The 19,452-nt window shown below is 39.3% G+C and overlaps 1 protein-coding gene across 7 annotated transcripts in view; it reads right to left on the bottom strand.

The window, feature by feature from the left end:
- The window catches only part of IWS1 (IWS1, SUPT6H interacting protein), a 49,495-nt gene extending 31,777 nt beyond the window's left edge, over positions 1-17,718 (bottom strand). For 3 of the 7 annotated variants that reach the window (XR_003513291.1, XR_003513292.1, XM_027554859.1), the window contains exons 1-2: positions 17,373-17,689; positions 15,296-15,414 (exon numbers count right to left, since the gene is read on the bottom strand). Coding sequence is in view for 5 of the 7 variants with exons in the window: in XM_027554859.1 (XP_027410660.1) it covers positions 15,296-15,414; positions 17,373-17,406 (153 nt within the window). In the remaining 2 variants the exon portion in view is untranslated. Of the gene's footprint in view, positions 1-15,295; positions 15,415-17,372 lie in introns of all 7 variants that reach the window. The other 4 variants (XM_027554840.1, XM_027554874.1, XM_027554850.1 and 1 more) reach the window with 4 other exon arrangements.
- Positions 17,719-19,452: the final 1,734 nt, after the last annotated feature.

The following is a 19,452-nucleotide window of genomic DNA, read 5'->3' as shown; positions in this document are numbered from 1 at the left end:
GAAGGCAAAAGATACAGGTACCAGCAGAGGTAACTAAAGCAGGAGGCAAAAGGGAAAATTGTTAACTGCCTTTCGGAATGCTTTCAATAACATACTCATGACATGTTCTTATGACTCAATTTATTTCAGCTGCAAACAACACAAATCATTTCAGGCTAACTCCAGAACAATCTTTCCAGAATCACAGCGGGATGAATGGTTAAAGGCTCCAGAAGGGTAGGAACCAGGGCAGTTCAGAGAGCTCAGAAAGGGAACTCAAGGACCTTTCACTAGAGACTTAGCTCTCACCACTGATAAATTTTGGTGCCTTGGACCTCAATTTTAAGTGCCCAGAAGAGATGATCTAACAGGTCATGGCAATAGAGGATGTCCAACAGGTTATAGCCAAAGCAGAGGCGCAGCGCTGGGAGAAAGGAAGAAGACAGAAAGACTCCCAAAGATAGAAGAGAGGCCATGAACTGAGCAGTCATTCCAAAACGCATCTATTACACTTTACCCTGGACTTCCCGACCAAGGACACGACATGTGATAACGACTGTGAAACTTGTGAATTCTCATCAATTTTTGAGGAGATTTGTAAGAATCTGAGTATCTACCCATCAGGTGTGGCACAATGGAGGGAAAGTGGGAAGTCACCATGGTAAGAAAGTACTGATGGATAGAATCAAGGTAGACAATGTACTTCGGCGAATACATTGTAAGACTTAGGAAAAGAGTACATTAGAAATTATATGGTAAAACTTAGAAGTTATCAAAATGATATTAAAAAAAACTTTAGACTGGTTTCAGCAAGTAAGTTGTAAACTTAAAAAAATATTTTAAAAAATGCTTTTTAAAAGTCATATTTGATATCAACAAATAAACAGTGGGATTCCCAGGTGGCCCAGTGGTAAAGAATCCGCCTGCCAATGCAGGAGATAGAGAGATGTAGCTTCAATCCCTGGGTCTGGAAGATCCCCTGGAATAGGAAATGGCAACCTACTACAGTATTCTTGCCTGGAGAATCCCACTGACAGAGAAGCCTGACGGGCTACAGTCCATAGAGTCGCAAAGAGTCGATACAACTGAGCAACTCAGTGCAAACACGTGCCATTTAAACACTATTTCTTAATATAAAAGGATCCCCAATTTTAACTCTCAGAGAAACTGAGCTCTCTAACAGTCCTTAGAGGCTTTAGACATGTCTATAACGCCTCATATCCCGCTCTTAAAATCATTTACACTATAGTGGTTACCCATAGTGAATGAATTGGTTGATGAATTGGTTGTTCGTCTCAGCAAATGGTAACAGATTCCTTACGACCAGTGCCACAATATGCAGAGATAATTAACACCCTAAATTAAAAATAATTAATCAAAATGATATAAAGCAAGTATCAGTTTGTAAATTTCAAAGAAGTATAAGAATGTCAAATAGAATTCCTTGTAAAGAACCAAAAAACTGAGGACAACTGTTTCCTCCTTATTAATTAAAAGAATTAAACTCAAAAGAGTTGAACTTGCAGACCAACCCTTCATCATAAATTGGTAAAACATTCAACACCAAGTCACATAGTAAATTCCATGAGGAAGTATTTACAGGAACATTTTCCAAAACATATTTCACTGGATCTTAGTTCAAGAAGATAAATTTTAAATCCTCATTGTGGAGCTTTGACAATACATATCACTGTAAGAGCATAAGGAAGGATCTGAGAAATCCAGTTTTTATTACACAATGCTGTTAATCCAGTGTAGCTCCTGAAGGGCTGCAAGGCTTTTGACTTTGTGAAACTCCAGCTTTACAGCAATCATACACATAATAAAAAAAAGATATATACCTGAGTGTCTTTTGTCAAAAGCTGGTTGATCTTAGAATCAGTCAAAAACAAAAACACTTCTGCTGGGTACTAGAAAAAGAAAATGTCTACACAAAGTTTAGGAGTTTATAATGATGGGACTTCCCTGGTGACTCAGTGGTAAAGAATCTGCCTGCCAATGCAGGAGACACAGGTTTGATCCCTGGTCTGGGAGGATTCCACATGCCTCAGAGCAACTAAGCCCATGTACAACTACTGAGTCTCTGCTCTAAAGCCTGGGAGCCACAATTACTGAAGCCCGCGCCCCCTAGAGCCCATGCTCCACAAGAGCAGTCAGTGCAGTAAGAAGCCCGCACACCAGAAAGTAGCCCCTGCTGGCCGCCACTAGATAAAAGTCCACGTAGCAATGAAGACCCAGCACAGCCAAAAACAAATAAGTAACTAAAAATAAAAAGTTTATAATGATGAAGCAAACTCCCGTCTACCTCTCCAGACTCGCTTCTGCCCTTTCACCAGCATCAACTCTATGCACTGCACCAGCAGTTCCCAAACTCTTGCATTAAGAATCACCTGGGAAGCTTTGGTGAAAACACAGATTTTGTGCTTCTCCTCTCCAGGTATTTAGATAGTAAATCTGGGGAAGGGGGTCAAAGAATCTGCATTTTGACATCTAATCCAAGTGACTCTAACTGCACATTAAAATTTTACTGCAGACACATGGAACTACAGATTCACTACATTACTCCATGTTTTCACCTCAGCTTGTCCTTTTCATATCTCAACATGAGGCAAAAATACCCCCTTCCTGAAGCCTCTTTCATCCTTCTCTCTAGGTAGAATGGATTCTGAGCAATATGAGTTCACAATGTGGACTTAAGAGTCTATAAGATCTAGGCCATCTAGGTTCATGGCTCATCTTCTTCTGTAAAATTTAGGGAAATTACCTTAACTTCCCAAAGTCCTCAATCTGACAGTCAGAAATAGTATTTCTAACTTAGAGGTCGGTCTATTGAGAGGACCAAATGCATGTGCCTGTGAGCACTCACTGTATGTTGCTAATCATCTACAACCAATGATTAATTATAAGACATTCACCCTTGAAGACAGAGCTCAGATGCATCATCTCTGCAGGCTGAGCTGGTCAGTCACTCCTCCTTTCATGTCACCAGAGCGTCTTGTGCATCTACCTCACTAAAAGGTGATGTTTTTACATTTATCTTCATAATATGAATGAACAAATGACCTTAAGATAAGAGACCATTTAAGAAAAGTAACCCAAAACCTATCTTTTACCTTCAGTATACAAATAAAACAAACCCCACAAGATAATGCTTAACAAAAAAGAACCAAAGCAAAATGTTTTTCTCATAAATTTGGTAGACTCAAAGACAAAGGCTGAAACCTAACACAAAGAAAGGACATAAATGGAATTGAAAGAAGTGCTATCAAATAGGGTAAACAAGGAGAGCAATGTCTGAAAAGAATCTTCTACGGGCTTCAGTGTACTCCTCATAGGAACGCTTTCCTTATATTAGCACAACCTTTCTGTGCAAAGACCCAAATGATTGCAGACTGCTATCTCTTCTCAATTCAAAGTAAAGCTGGGGCTAATGGGGCTGTCACCAACTTCAACCAAAGATGGATACTTGTGCCCATTAGCCTCTGCCTACAGTCAGCAAAAAAGGAGAAGCCAGGCACTATTTCCAAACAACCTCTTTCTCAATAGCCCCATACACTATTTTTTCCTGTGAGACCCTCAAGAGGGGAACATTACTTTTCTATGTAGATAAAACCTATAAAGTGGATTCTTTTTTTTTTTTTTTTTTTTAAAGTGGATTCTAAAAATGCACATTACTTTCCATATATTTTCTGTGGAACAAAAAACAGCTGATCACAATCCACAACTAATTTCATGCTGCTCAAGAGAATATTCAAATAAAACAACAAAAATTAGAACTGGCAACTAGTTATAACTAGGTTGCATTCATGCTCAAATTGCTTTATTTAAAAAATTGTGTTTCCAAAGAAGTTAAACTGTCACTGTTTGCAGATGACATGAAGATTCTAAAGATGCTACCAGAAAACTACGAGAACTCATCAGTGAATGTGGTAAATTTGCAGGTTACAAAATTAATACTCAGAAAATCTGTTGCCTTTCTATACACAAGAACGAAAGATCAGAAAGAGAAACGTCAAACAGTGATTCTATTTACCACTGCATCAAAAAGAATACAACACCTAGGAGTAAACCTACTTTCCAGCCATAATACTCCTGAAACACAAGTGCTTCTCAGTTCTAGGCCTTTAAACCTGTGGTTCTCTCCAGCTAGAATTATCACCACCACCTCTAACTGGCTTCTCTATCTGGTAATGTCAGTCACTCCTCAGAGTCTACTTAGCCCACCCTCCCATCCTCCTACAGTCCTTTGTATGTGCCCTTTATGTAATTTTTAAATATAGTTATTTGATGCATGCTAATAAAAATAGGTAACTATATAAAATGATGGGACAGTTATTCTAGTTATTTTCCTATGATTTCAAATATTAATGTGCAAACACAGAAAAGTATATTAAAATCACCTTCAACAACACAACCCAAAGATCACCATTATTTACATTTTTTACGAGAAATTTCCTCTCAATCTCTTCTCTGTGTGAATTTACTTTAAAACAGTAAATAAGGATCTAGAATCACAATTTAATGGCTGGTATCTTTCAAGTAACACACTGAATTCTCCCATTTCACAAAATATTTTTTTGGAAACAACTGTAATGGCTGCATTGTCATTCTTAGAAATGTTCTCTTTATATTTTAATTACTAATTTTCATTTTGTTGGACACGTATTGCTTCCTTTCTTATTTTTCTTTGCCTCATTTGTCCATTTCAGTGTTCTCAACCTGAGGGTGGTTCTGAGTCCTCCCCTAAGGGGGCGTTTGTGAATGCAAAGGCCCTTTGGTTAGCAATGACTGGAGAGGGTATGTTACTACCATTTTATTTAATGCTTTGGAACCAAGATACTAAATGTCCTGCAATATAAAGGACTGCCTCTAAATGCCAACAGCTGGCTTACTCAGAATCATCTGTTTAGCTGGGCGGCTCTCCGTGGAGGGGAGGCCACATCCACACACAGCAGGAGAACCAATGAGATGAAAGAGCCAAAGGTCCCAGCAGAGACTGTGTTACCAGAGTAACAAGTAAAGCAGCCTGGCTTCTTCTGGAATGTGAACTGGGAAACACAGCTTCAACCAACTAGTAAAGAGAGATAAAAATGAGGCTAAGTGAAAACTTCTGGTATGCTCTGCTGACACACTAACAGTGTGTCCATCTAACAGTGAAATCTGTTACAAGTATTTAAAAACAACCATTCAGGGACTTCCCTGGGGGTCCAGTGGTTAAGACTTAGCACTTCCACTGCAGTAGGTGAGGGTTTGATCCCTGGGGAGGGAACTAATATCCTGTATGCCATGGGGTGTGGCCAAAAAAAGAAAACTTGAGAGGAAATAAAAAGACACACCTTTAAGTGTAAATTAAAAAAAAATTATTACAACCATTCAAAGCCTCTGGAAATGGTACTAAAGACAAAGAGCAAATAAAGAAGCATCTATCCAAGAAGGTCTACAAAAATTTGGTAAGAAAGGCAAAAATAGCTGGTATTTGAACCAATACTACTCCTTACTTCCACCCTCAGAGATGAACAAGAAAATGATTCTACTCCAGGCTGCTGCAGTCAAAACCAGGGTACTCTCTTCCTCTAGCTCCCGAGGGTGGGGTTTCTTCCCAGGAAAAGCATGATGTCAGTGTTTCTCATTCTGCCTCCAGCTACCTGTTGCTGTAGGTAAGTTCCCAGCAAGTGCAGCTGAAACTGGTGGCTCCCAATCATAGTAAGAAGGCTCTACTGGGGGCAGAGCACACTGAGAGTGCTGGAGGCCTTATCGCCTTTGCCCGAATTTGTGCACAGTGGTTCCATGCCAAGAGAGGCAAGCCAGGAGCACTTCAGGTTGCTATCCAATCCCCACCCCACACTGCGAGCTCAGCTTCTGGAACTGGGATGTCACTCAGAGAGAAATGTGCCATCACCCTTTCCCGCCCCAAACTCCAGATCCCTGGCTCAGAGATTTTGCTTGGGGAAAAAGCAGGCAGTAGGACTTCTCTGGTGGTCCAGGGGTTAAGAATCAGCCCACCAATGCTGGGGACACAGGTTTGATTCCTGGTCTGGGAAGATTCCACATGCTGTGGGGCAACTAAGCCCGTACACAACTACTGAGCCTGTGTGCCTAGAGCCCGTGCTCTGCAACGAGATGAAAGCCACCACAACGAGAAGTCCATCCACTGCAACTAGAGAAAGCCTGCACGCAGAGACGAAGACCCAGCACAGCCAAATATATACATAAATAATAAAAAGCAGGCAGTAAACCAGATAGCTTCTAATTTTTCCCAAAAGAAACCAACTTCATCTGTAACCAAGCTTAGGGAAGTTCAGGCTAAGGCACTTTCACAGGAAGTTGTGGTGAAATGCACTTAGGAGGAGATTCAAAATATAGATAAACTGTAGGCCAGCTAGTTTGCAGGAGATAAGCAGGTAATAATATAGCTGGAAGGAGCCAGACTAACTTGTTGAGCAATTTATGCCATAGGGCAATGCTGAAAAAAACAGAGCTATTTGTGGAGTTTTAACAGCTGATGACGGTCACAGAAAGAGGAAAAAAAGAGCCCTATTAATACTATTATCATCTCAGGTGACAGTCAGCATGTCCCAAATTGCACATCTGAGGATGCAACATTAGAGATTTAAAGCTGTGGGTGAGGAAACAGAATTCACTAAAATAATCCAGCCAGTCATTAAACAATTCAAAACATCCAGTTTCCAACAATAAATGAAAAGGTATGCCAAGAAACTGGAAAGTTGACCCATAACCAGGAAAAAAGCAGACAACAGAAACTGCCTGTGATAGCAACCAGATACCAGATTTATCAAAAAAGACTTTAAAGCAGCCATTTATAAACATGCTTAAAAAAATAAAGGTATGATGACAATATCATATCAAATACACAATATATACAGAAACAGAAATTTGATCACATAAAATAACAACACAGTAAGATTAACAACTGACTCCTCAACGGAGACAGTGGAGGCCAGAAAGCAGTGGGATAACATATTCAAAGAGCTCAAAGAAAAACTGAATAAAGGAAATGGCAACGCACTCCAGTATTCTCGCCTGGAGAATCCCATGGACGGAGGAGCCTGGTAGGCTACAGTCCACGGAGTTGCAAACAGTCAGACACGACTGAGCAACTTCACTTTCTCTCTTTCTTTCTTCAAAAAGTTAACAAAAAAAAGAAAACTTTTCCAGATGACCAAAAGAGGAAAGAATTTGTCTAGCACACCTACCATACAAGAACTGCTAAATGAAGTTCTTCAGGCTGAAAGCAAGTGACCTCAGTGAATCTACATGAAAAAAACAATAACCACCAGTAAAGGTAACTGTGTGATTATAAAATCTGTATTTTTTCCTTTCTTGATGTAATTGATTAAAACAACAGTGCACAAATACGTATATATTGTATTGCTGAACCTGCAATATATAAGAATATAATGTGCATTTCCCAATGACAACCAAATGGCAACCCACTCCAGTATCCTTGCCTGGAAATCTCATGGACACAGGAGCCTGGTGGGCTGCAGTCCATGGGGTCGCAAAGAGTCGGGCACGATTGAGCGACTAAGATTTAACGCTTCCCAATGACAGTATAAAGAAGGTGGATGGGAATAAAGTTGTATTACATTAAGGAATAACTTTAGCATGTACTTGAAGTTATCAGCCTAAAAGAGACTGGTAAAAGATAATTTTACATATGCCTCATGGTAAGCCACAAAGCAAAAAGGTGTAAGTAATCTTAGCATACTGCTACAGAAAATCATCAAATCACAAAGGAAGAGAGCAGGAGAAAGAAAAAAGGAATGGCAAAACAGTAAGAAAACAATGAACAAAATTGCAATGATAAGCCCCGAACTATCAATATTTACTTTAAAGGTAAATCGACTCAATTCTCCAACCAAAAGACAGAGTGGCTGAATGGCTGGGGAAAAAACAAACTGAGCTATGTGCTGTCTCACTTCAGCTTTTAGAACACATGCAGGCTGAGGAAAAAAGGGATGGAAAAGATATTCCAGGCAAATGGAAACCAAATGAAAGCAAAGGTAGCTATGGTATTAGCTATATTTATAATAAGAGAAAATAGACTTTTAGCAAAAACTATAAGATACAAAGGAAATCATTATATAATGACAAAAGAGTTACTCCAACGAGAGAATTTAACATTTGTAAATATTTACGCACCCAAATCAGAGCACCTCAATATTAACAGACCTGAAAAAAAAAATAAGATACCAATGCAATAATTGTAGGGGACTTCAACCTCTCACTTTCAACAATGGACAGAACAAACAGAAAATCAATAAGGAAGTACTGGGCTTAAACCACGTTAGACCAAATGGACTGAAGAGACATTTACAGAATGTTTCACTCAGCAGAAGCAAAGTACACATTTTTCTCAAGTGTACATAAAACAAACTTCAGTATAGATCGATGTTAGGCCACAAAATAAGTCCTAATAAATTCAAGAAGACTGAAATCATACCAAACGTCTTTTCCAACCACAATGGTATGAAAATAGAAATCAATTATGAGAAGAAAACAGAAAATTTCACAAATATGTGGAGATCAAACATCATGTTACTGAATGACCAATGAGTCAAAGTAGAACTCAAAAAATATCTTTGAGACAAATGAAAATGGAAATACAATATGCCAAAACTTATGGAAAACAGTACAGTAGTTCTAAGAAGGAAGGTTACAATAGATGCCTACATTAAGAAAAAAGAAACATCTTAAACAACAACTTTATACCTCAAGGAACTGGAAAAAAAGAATAAACTAAGCCCAAAGTTATTAGAAGAAGTAATAAAGATTAGAGCAAAAATAAATGAAAGAGACTAAAAAGACAACAGAAAGATCAATAAAATTAAGAATTGTTTTTTAAAAAGATAAACAAATAGGCAAACTTTTAGCCAGACTTACCAAGGGGGGAAAAAAAGAGGATGGAAAGAAGTTAAACTATAAAGGAAAGAAAAGGTGTCAACATTACAATTGACACCACACAAATACAAAGGATCATAAAAACTAAAAAGCTGTATGCCAAGAAACCGGACAATCTATAAGAAACAAATTCCTAAAACATTCAAACTAAGACCAAATCAAGAAGAAACAGAAAATCTGAACAGATGGATCACCATGAAGAGACTGAGTCAGTACTGAAACACTTCCCAGCATTAGGAAGCTCAGGACCAGACGGCTCCACTGGCGAATTCTACCAAACGTTTAGAGGAACTAATACCAGTCCTTCTCAAATGGTGCCAACCAAAGAGGAGGGAACATTTCCAAAATCATCTTATGAAACCGGCATTACCCTGATACCAAAACCAGACAAGGACACAAGAAAAGAACATTACAGACCGATAGCCCTGATGAACATAGATGTAAAAATTCTCAAAAAATTATTAGCAAACTAAATTCAGCAAGACATACACTATGATCAAATGGGATTTATTCCATGGATGCAAGGATGGCTCAATATCCACAAATTAATGTGACACACCATATTAACAAAATGAAAGCTAAAAATCACATGATCGTCTCAATGGCTGCAAAAAAAAAAAAAAAAAAAAGCAGACGAAATTTTACATCAATTAACGACAAAAACTCTCAACCAACTGGGTAAAGAGAGAATGTATCTCAACATAATAAAGACCATGGGACAAGCCCACAGCCAATATCACTTTGCACTCAATGGTGCAAAGCTGTAAGCATTTCCTCTAAGATCAGGAAAAGACACAAATGCCATCCCTCAACATTTTTACACAACACTGCATTGGAAGTCAGTAAAAAAGAAATAAAAGGCATCCAAAACAGAAAGAAGCAACAGTGTCATTATTTGCAGATGACGTAATATATAAAGAAAACCCTAACGACTCACCAGAAAACTGCTAGAACTAATCAGTGAATTTGGTAAAGTTGCAGGGTATAAATCAACAAACAAAAAATCTGTTCCATTTCTTTACACTAAAAATGAACTATAAAACAGAAAAAATTAAGAAAGCAATCCCATTTATAACTGCATCAAGAAGAATGAAAAATCTAGGAATAAATTCAACCAACAAGGAGAGTACACTGAAAACTAGGACACTGATGAAAGAAACCAAAGACACAAATAAAAAGAAAGCTAATCCATGCTCATGGACTGGAAAAATTGATATTGTTAAAATGACCATATTATTCAAAGCAAGCTACAGGTTCAATGCAATCCCTTTCAAAACTGCAATGGCATTTTTAACACAACTAGGAAAAAATAATCCTAAAATAAACCACAAAAGAACCTGAATAGCCAAAACCGTGAGAAAGAACAAAGCTGGAGATATCATATGCCCTGATCTCAAACTATATTATAATGCTACAGTAGTCAAAACAGTATGGTACTGGCATAAAAAACAGACACACAGATCGACACAACAGAATAGAGAGCCCAGAAACTAACAGAAGCACCTGTGGTCAAGTGATCTACAACAAAGGGGTCAAGAATATACAATGGGAAAGAACAGTCTCTTCAATGAATGGTGTTGAGAAAACTGAACAGCTACATGCAAAGACTCCAACTAGATTACTTTCACACCATATATAGTAATATACTAAAAATGGATTAAAAACTTAAAGAAAACATATGTAGTGCACTCCTGATGCCAGTCTTAGCAAAATTTTTTTGGACACATCTCTTCAGGGAAGGGAAACAAAAACTAAAATAAACAAATGGAACTATATCAAACTAAAAAGCTTTTGCACAGCAAAAGAAACTATCAACAAAACAAAAAAGTTGCCTACTTAATGGGATAAAATTATTTGCAAAAAACATACCTGTTAAGGGGTTAATATCCAACATACACAAAGAATTCACACAACACAACATTAAGAAAACAAATAACCCAAAAACAAAATGTGCAGAGGATCTAAATAGCTATTTGTCCAAAGAAGACATACAGATGGCCAACAGACACATGAAAAGATCACTCATCATCAGGGAAATGCACATCAAAACCACAGTATCAGTAGTACCACCTCACACCTGTCAGAACGGCTCTTATCAAAAAGACAAGAAATAAAAAGTGTTGGCAAAGATGTGGAGGAAAGGGAACACCTCTGCACTGTTGGTAGGAATGTCAACTGATGCAGCAACTGTGAAAATAACAGCGGAAACAATATAAATGCCCATTAACTGACAAATGGATAAACAAATGTGATTTATCCAAAGAATGGAATACTACTGATCACAAAATGGAAAGAAATACTAACACATGCTACAACTTGGATAAATATGAAAGCATTAAGTGAAAAGAAGCCGGTCATAAAAGACCATATGTTATATAATCCTATTCATATGAAATGTCCAAAATAAGGAGGGGCTCAAGGGCGGGAGCACAAGCTGGAATCAAGATTGCTGGGGGAAATACCCATAACCTCAGATATGCAGATGACACCACCCTTATGGCAGAAAGTGAAGAACTAAAGAGCCTTTTGATGAAAGTGAGAGAGTGAAAAAGTTGGTTTAAAGCTCAACATTCAGAAAACTAAGATCATGACATCCGGTTCCATCACTTCATGGCAAATAGGTGGAGAAAGTGGAAACAGTGGCAGACTTTATTTTCTTGGGCTCCAAAATCACTGCAGACGGTGACTGCAGCCATGAAATTAAAAGACGCTTACTCCTTGGAAGGAAAGTTATGACCAACCTAGATAGCATATTAAAAAGCAGAGACATTAATTTGCCAACAAAGGTCCCTCCAGTCAAGGCTATGGTTTTTCCAGTAGGCATGTATGGATGTGAGAGTTGGACAGTGAAGAAAGCTGGGCACCGAAGAATTGATGCTTTTGAACTGTGGTGTTGGAGAAGACTCTTGAGAGTCCCTTGGACTGCAAGGAGATCCAACCAGTCCATCCTAAAGGAAATCAGTCCTGAACGTTCATTGGAAGGAATGATGTTGAAGGTGAAACTCAAATACTCTGGCCACCTGATACAAAGAACTGACTCACTGGAAGACTCTGATGCTGGGAAAGATTGAGGCAGGAGGAGAAGGGGACGACAGAGGATGAGATGGCTGGATGGCATCACCGACTCAACGGACATGGGTTTGGGTGAACTCCAGGAGTCGGTGATGGACAGGGAGGCCTGGCATGCTGTGATTCATGGGGTCTCGAAGAGTCAGACACGAATGAGCGACTGAACTGAATGACTAACTGGGGGGTGGGAATGGTAAAGAGGTAACAGCTAAAGGGTTTCCTTCTGATGTGATTAAAATATTCTAAAAAGGACTATGTTGATGGTTGTACTGCTGTGAATATACTAAAGATCACTAAATTGCACACTTTAAATGGGTGAATTGTATGGTATATAAGTTTATCTTAATAAAGCTGTGTAAAAAAAAGGTGTTATTTTTAAAGGTCAAATTTGACATATAAAAAAAATCCATGAACATAGTATCAAAATTTAAACACTGGGATATGTATTACTTATTTTTTCTTTGCTTCAGGCTCCAATATGGACCACTAAAGCACTGTTACTAATCTTGACTTTAAGATTTTGCTATTTTTTTCATCATATTGATTGTATTAACTTTAAGTTTTAAAATATTATCTTGATCTTCTTCAACACTTTCCTTAGAGATCTAAAGAAATACAGGCAGAGTGAGTATTACAGGTAAAATGAACTAAAAAACAAACAAAACCTGGCCTGTAGAACTCCAAAATCCAAATGGGAAAAACATTATTTGGAAAATCAAGTTGTGAGTACCATCTTGCACCAGGCAAAATGATGCCCCACAAAAGATGACCACAGAACTTGTAAATATGCAAAAGTAATGTATAGATATAAATAAGGATAGGGAGATTATCCTGGATTACCTGAGTAGGCCCAATATAGTAATAATTATAGGGATCCTTGCACCCCACTCCAGTACTCTTGCCTAGAAGATCCCATGGGCGGAGGAGCCTGGTGGGCTGCAGTCCCTGGGGTCACAAAGAGTTGGACACGACTGAGCAACTTCACTTTCACTTTTCACTTTCATGCATTGGAGAAGGCAATGGCACCCCACTCCAGTACTCTTGCCTGGAAAATCCCATGGATGGAGGAGCCTGGTAGGCTGCAGTCCATGGGGTCGCTAAGAGTTGGACACAACTGAATGACTTCACTTTCACTTTCACTTTATGCAGGGGAGGGAGGAAAGTCAGAGAAACTGACATATGAGGAACTAAGCAAAGGTCTGAGAGATCTGAAGATGCTACAGCTCTAGCTTTAAAGATGGAAGAAGCCACATGCCAACCAGTGCAAGTGTCCTGTAGAGCTGAAGAAGGCAAGGAAGCAGGTTCTCCCTTAGAGAAAGAACACAGCCCCAGTGACACCCTATTTTAACCCAGTGAGATCCTCTTTGGACTTCCGACCTCTGGAATTTTAAGAAACAAATCTCTGGGGTTATTTTTAGCTACTAAATTTGTATCTGGTTGTTATGGCAGCAATAGGAAACTAATACACATCTTTCAAATTATGGGGCTATAATCTGCACTGCTCCATATAATGTAACTGTACTTTTTCAAGGGTACAACTGCTACTCAAAACTACTAGTAATTAGAATAACCTTTCTGGAGGGGAAAAATCTATGAAAAGCACAAAAGTATGTTCATGGCAGACTTCACTGACAATAGCTAGACAGTCTAAATATTAACAATTAGGAAACTGCTGAATAAGTAATAGTTCATCCATGTTATGAAATATTAAGCAGCCATTAAAAATTACACTTAGCTAGAATCTTTAATAACATGGGGCAGTATTTAAAATCTTAAGTGAAGAGATAAAACTGTTATACAGACATATATATATATTTCAAGTAACTTAAAACATATACATACATTCTATATAAGAATAAAAATGCAGGAGAAATATATTTTTTATATAATAATATAAAAAGTTAATATTTCTGTGACAGGAGTATGCTGAATTTCTTTTTTAAACTTTCATATAATCTCTAAATTTACAACATGCACATTTATTTATTTAGAACCCATCTCATTAAAAAAATAAAAGTAGTTGAAAAAAAGAAAGTCAACACTACATTTATAACACACTTATAACTGAAGCATGAAGCCATGAGTCAATCTCCTGATGCGGTTTTCCAAAATGGGAAATTAAGACGTCACACACTAAATATACTAAAACAATGTTTACATTATCAAGTAATTTCTACCTATCATTTAGAATTTAGTCTAAATGCTTAATAGTATACAAAAAACCAAAATGACACCAAAATAACTAAAAGATAAGCCCTCTTCCCACTTCTGATCTCGTCTGCCCCATATTCATTCTACTGCAGCCACAATGGCTCCCACCTTAGATCTTTGTTGGGAATGTTCATTCACCACATAGCCATGTAGCTATTCCTTCACCTCCTTTCACATCTTGATTCAAATGTCACTTTCTTAATAAGGCCTACATGCACCTCCCTATTCAACATTCAAGCCTGCCCTCCATCTTGGCACCCTCCATTCCATTCTTTCTTCTTTCTTCACAGCAGCTACCATCTTCTAACAAACTATACAATTTTCTTTTTTTTAAAGTATACTGTTTAATGTCTTTCTTCTGCTACTGGAAAACAAGTCTAAAAGGAGGAGTTTCGTGGCAGTGGAACCTCATTAAGTCATTGATATGTCAAAAGAGCCTGACACATAGCAGCTGCTCAATAAATATTTGTTGGATATATGGCTAAACTAGAGACATATCAAAGGACAAAGTCAATAATACAATCTCTAACAACTGCATCTATTATTGCATGTAATAACCTAAAACTGGGCAATTTTCTGTGCAAAATATATGGCATATTGGCCATCTTTATCATTCCTACACTTCAGTTTGTTTTACTGCAAACTTACAGCTGAATTTTTTTAAAAGCCTCAATTTTATTTTGTTAACATTGTGTAGTACAGGACTGTATAACCAGGCAAGCAAATTAAAATGACACAAAGGTAGCAGGTGATAATCCCCATAACTTTCTGTTTCAACTGGTATTTCTTCAGACTTCAAATCCTCACCATCGGATTAGGACATCATTCTGGGAATGAGGAAGTCCAGTCAAATATCAAATACCTGACCTGTTTTCTTAATCAATAAGCACAGTTGAGACTGCCTACTATCCAAAATGAGACTCAATCAGTCCTTACTCCCTATGATTTCATACGTAACCAGACTATCCCTATTTATTTTTAAAGCAGTTCTCTATTATTTTTGAAGGGTTTGCAGCCTAGACCCCGTGACAGGGTCTCTACATCTCCTAAATAAAACAAGTCTCACAGAATAAGCAAGGGAAAAGCCTCCCCAAAGATGTTGTTTAGCCAATACCTCTGAATGACGTTCTACACTTCCAGTGTCTGATCCAGAGTGCTGCTCATTTACATCATCCTCAACGTCTGACCCTGAATCCCGTTCATCCTGCACTGGGGTAGCGCCACCATCATCTGCTTAAAAATAAAACAAAAACCCACTTAAGGAGTAAGATGGATGACATCCTCAACTGAAATGAACACAATGAATCAAGAATAATGTAAGAGCAAAGGTTACCACTGATGAAGCATAACTAATACTACTAATTTGGGAACAAGTACAATACATACATAAATACTCACAGTCATACCCTGTACTGTTGGCACATTTGGCAGTGAAAATATATCATTAAAGGAATGTGAAGCTTAAGAAATGCCACTAAGAACCAAGTCAACAAATTCTAAATAACAGTGTGTACTTTCAACTTTGTTAAAATAACAAAGTCTATTTTCTCCACAGCACTTACTTACCACCTACTAAAGGACTACATGAGTTTCCAAGTTAATTTTGTTCAACGTGATTCTTTCCTCACTTGAATAAAAGTGCCAAAAGAGCAGAGATTCTAGTTCAGTGATGAATCCCTGGAGTGGAGAACACTACCTGGTATAGTATTTGTTTATGAATGAAGAGCATACAGAATTCCATTCCAGAAACAGTGTAAACTCCTTGAAGTAAAAGCATATACTACTATACTATTATAAAACAAAGCTACCTATTTTTAACCAATACTTTAAAAATACAAAGTAAAATTGTACTGAGAGGAATTCAGAGCTGTTGGAGGATACAGGAAGCCTTGGTTAAAAGTTTAATAAAAATAAAATTTAAAATATGAACCAGCCAACTACAGGAAGAGTTTAAGAATGAAATCACTATCCTACTAATGAACTATTCTACTCAGCTAAGGAGTACTGAATATACATATATTTAACCTTTTTCTTATATAGTCATAATTAAAAAAATTTGAAGTGTAATGAAAAGTTATGCTTCAACGGTCAGAATCGGGGTGGGGAGGGGCAGAAGAGGTTAAAACTCTGTCCTAGCATAATAGGAAATAATTACAGAATGCCTAAAAATGATGCAACAAGATAGCATAAGTTAGGAATACAGGGATAAACATCAAAAACGGCTAAAAAAAAAGTCAGGGAACTGCTAACTTTTCATGTCTTTCAGCATGTTAAATTTAAAAACACAAACAAACTGACAACTATTTTGAAAACATCAGGAAAACGTTTAAAGCCAAACAGCAGAATATGTTTGGAAACGTGTTTGCAGTCACTACTGTTCGTCGTCTTATACTAGAATCGATGTGAACGCAAAACAGAAAAGAAGGTAGTTCATGCTTAGAAATTTATTTAAGCACTTCTGACAGAGAATACTCACTGGAACTAGAACACAATAGGAAAGCAAAAGTAATGTTTTTATTCCCCATGAGGTTCTGCCTTATTCGTCTTTGGTTCCCAAGTGCCCAGCACTGTGTTAACAAAGTGGGGTCCCGTGTTTATAAACAGGAAAAGAAAGAACTTGAGGGAGGAGAAAGGGGAAAGATCTCAAGGTGAAGGAAAGGCACAAAAAACACTAGTAAGCCCCAGAGGTACACATCTTATTCTAAAATACGTATACAACTCAACTCCGATGTTATCTTTAATGGGAGAAACTAGTTTGCAGGCATAGTCAAACCAGTTTCAACTCCAAGTGAAAAGTCTAGGTAAGATCCTGCACCCCCACCGAACAGCTAGCTCCCCGGGATTCTCGAAAATCACTCTCAACTCCTCAAAGACATTCCCTATCAGGAGAGGCCATTCCTAGTACTTTGCACACAGTAAGCATTTGATATACGGAAGTGGCTCCCATTTCAGCAACATCCTTCGCCAATCTGGAAGACGGCTTTCCGTCCAGAATTCCCTCTCCAAGGTTCTAACTTCTGGGTCCGCAGACGGGCTGCCAGCTCTTCCCGCTACGCCTCAGTCAACATCAGACCCAGTCCCGGGAGAGAACGTCTCTAGGGCCTCCTTCTCTTCCCCGCGGGAGTGCGTGGCCAAGCCCGGTCGAGTAACCGCACCGCCCCCCAGCCCTGTCCCCTACGTCCCTGCCTCACCTGACTGGTCGCCGCTGTAATACTCCGAGTCCATGGCAGGCGGCTCTCGGCGGGGAGTGTCTGGGCCCCGCGCCGCCCCCGTCACTTCCTTGCCGGCGCTTGCCTGCGCCTCAGAGGCTCCAGAAGGTACTCAAACAAACCTCAGAGGCTCCCGCCCAACTGGAGGTTTGGGAGACTGCGGAGAGTAAGGCAGCAACGGCGGCAGACGCCCACACTTGGACCTACAAACGCCGGCAGAAAAGGCCGTACCCTGCTCGCGACCAAGGCGCGCGGGTCGGTAATCTACTTCCCAGAAGCACCTCTGGACCAAAATGGCGTCTGCCCACGACCCTCAAAAGAATGCAGTGCGCAGGCGCTAGCTCATGTCATCTGGCCAATGAGAAGACACAACGCTAATGACGCACGGCATGGCCGGAAAGGAGACTAGTGGGAAAATTGAGCGGGAGCCGCGACTGCAATTACAATCTTCTCCTTGGAGGAACCTGGTCTGTTCCCCATGGAGATGATAGTGTTACTTTATGGGTTCTCCGCCCGCGCTTTGTTTGAATACTTTCTGGACTATTGTTCCGAAAAATGAAGACTCGCTAAAATTAAATTTTCCATCATACGGAAATTAACTATCGTCCCCATCATGCAGCGAGGCTCTTGATTCCCGCCCTTAGTACGGGAAGTGGCGCATTTCCCTCTGGGACTTGTAGTTCGAAGCCTAGCGAGCTATGATGTGTTACTAAGTGGCCTGATCAAAAGAGCCTCTTTTCAAGGCATTTTTCTTCCTTTCTTTTTAAAAATTACGACTTAATTTCCATCTTAAGAAACCATTTGGTTTACACTGGGAAGTACAGGTTTTTGCTTCCAGAAGGGTTCCCGGATGAAATCTTGCTAAAGTGACATTGTTAAACTTGAGCACTACATGCTTGTGAGAATCAACAATGGTTGAGAAACTACCTGACTTGTCAGAAAGCTGACTGTAAAGAACCGTCCTTCTTCCTATCTCTCAAGTAAAAGTTATTCTCCACTCTTTTATGAAACCTGTAAGACTTTACCGTCTGCTGCTGCTGCTGCTAATTCGCTTCAGTAGTGTCCGACTCTGTGCAAAGAGTCGGACACGACTGAGAAACTGAACTGAACTGAAGTGAACTGAACTGTAAGACTTAGAGATGACCCCCTAGTTTACCCATGACAAGGCAGAAGACCTTTCCCCTTTCTTCTGAACCTGCTCAGATCTTGCAACTTTCTGTTTGTGTCTTTGCCCCTCTAAAACTAACTAGTGCTGTGCTGTGCTTAGTTGTGCACGTGTCTGACTCTTTGAGACTCCTTGGACTGTAGCCCGCCAGGCTCCTCTGTCCATGGGAATTCTCCAGACAAGAATACTGGAATGGGTTGCCATGCCCTCCTCTAGGGGATCTTCCCAGCCCAGGCACGGAACCCAGTTCTGCTAGTGGATTCTTTACCATCTGAGCCACCAGGGAAACCCAAGAATACTGAAATGGATAGCCTGTCCCTTCTCCAAGGGAACTTCGTGACCCAGGAATTGAACAGAGGTCTCCTGCATTGCATGCAGATACTTTTCCAGCTGAGCTACCAGGGAAGCCCCAAAATAACTAGATGCAGGAATAAGCATTTTTCTGTTCTCATTACCAGTTGAAACTTCTGATTGCAGATCAATCACAACTATAAGTCATCACACATTCCTTTCTAGGAAAGTCTGAGACAACCCCATCTCCCCTGAACTAGATACTCTGATCTTCATATCTGGTGTATTCTCCCTATTGCAATACCCTGAATAAAGTCTATTTTCTTGCTTATTTTTGTCTTAAACAGAGAGGACAATATTACTGTCTTTAGATTGGAGGAAGTATAGGAAATATTCTGCAGGAGGTGTTCAGTTCAGTTCAGTTCAGTCGCTCAGTCGTGTCTGATTGTTTGCGATCCCATGAATCGCAGCACACCAGGCCTCCCTGTCCATCACCAACTCCCAGAGTTCACTCAGACTCACGTCCATCGAGTCAGTGATGCCATCCAGCCATCTCATCCTCTGTCGTCCCCTTCTCCTCCTGCCCCCAATCCCGCCCAGCATCAG

The sequence above is a fragment of the Bos indicus x Bos taurus genome, chromosome 2, assembly GCF_003369695.1.
Source record: "Bos indicus x Bos taurus breed Angus x Brahman F1 hybrid chromosome 2, Bos_hybrid_MaternalHap_v2.0, whole genome shotgun sequence".
Classification (NCBI taxonomy): Eukaryota; Metazoa; Chordata; class Mammalia; order Artiodactyla; family Bovidae; genus Bos; species Bos indicus x Bos taurus.
The sequence above is the reverse complement of the archived record's forward strand: the minus strand, read 5'-3'. Positions and strand labels throughout refer to the sequence as shown.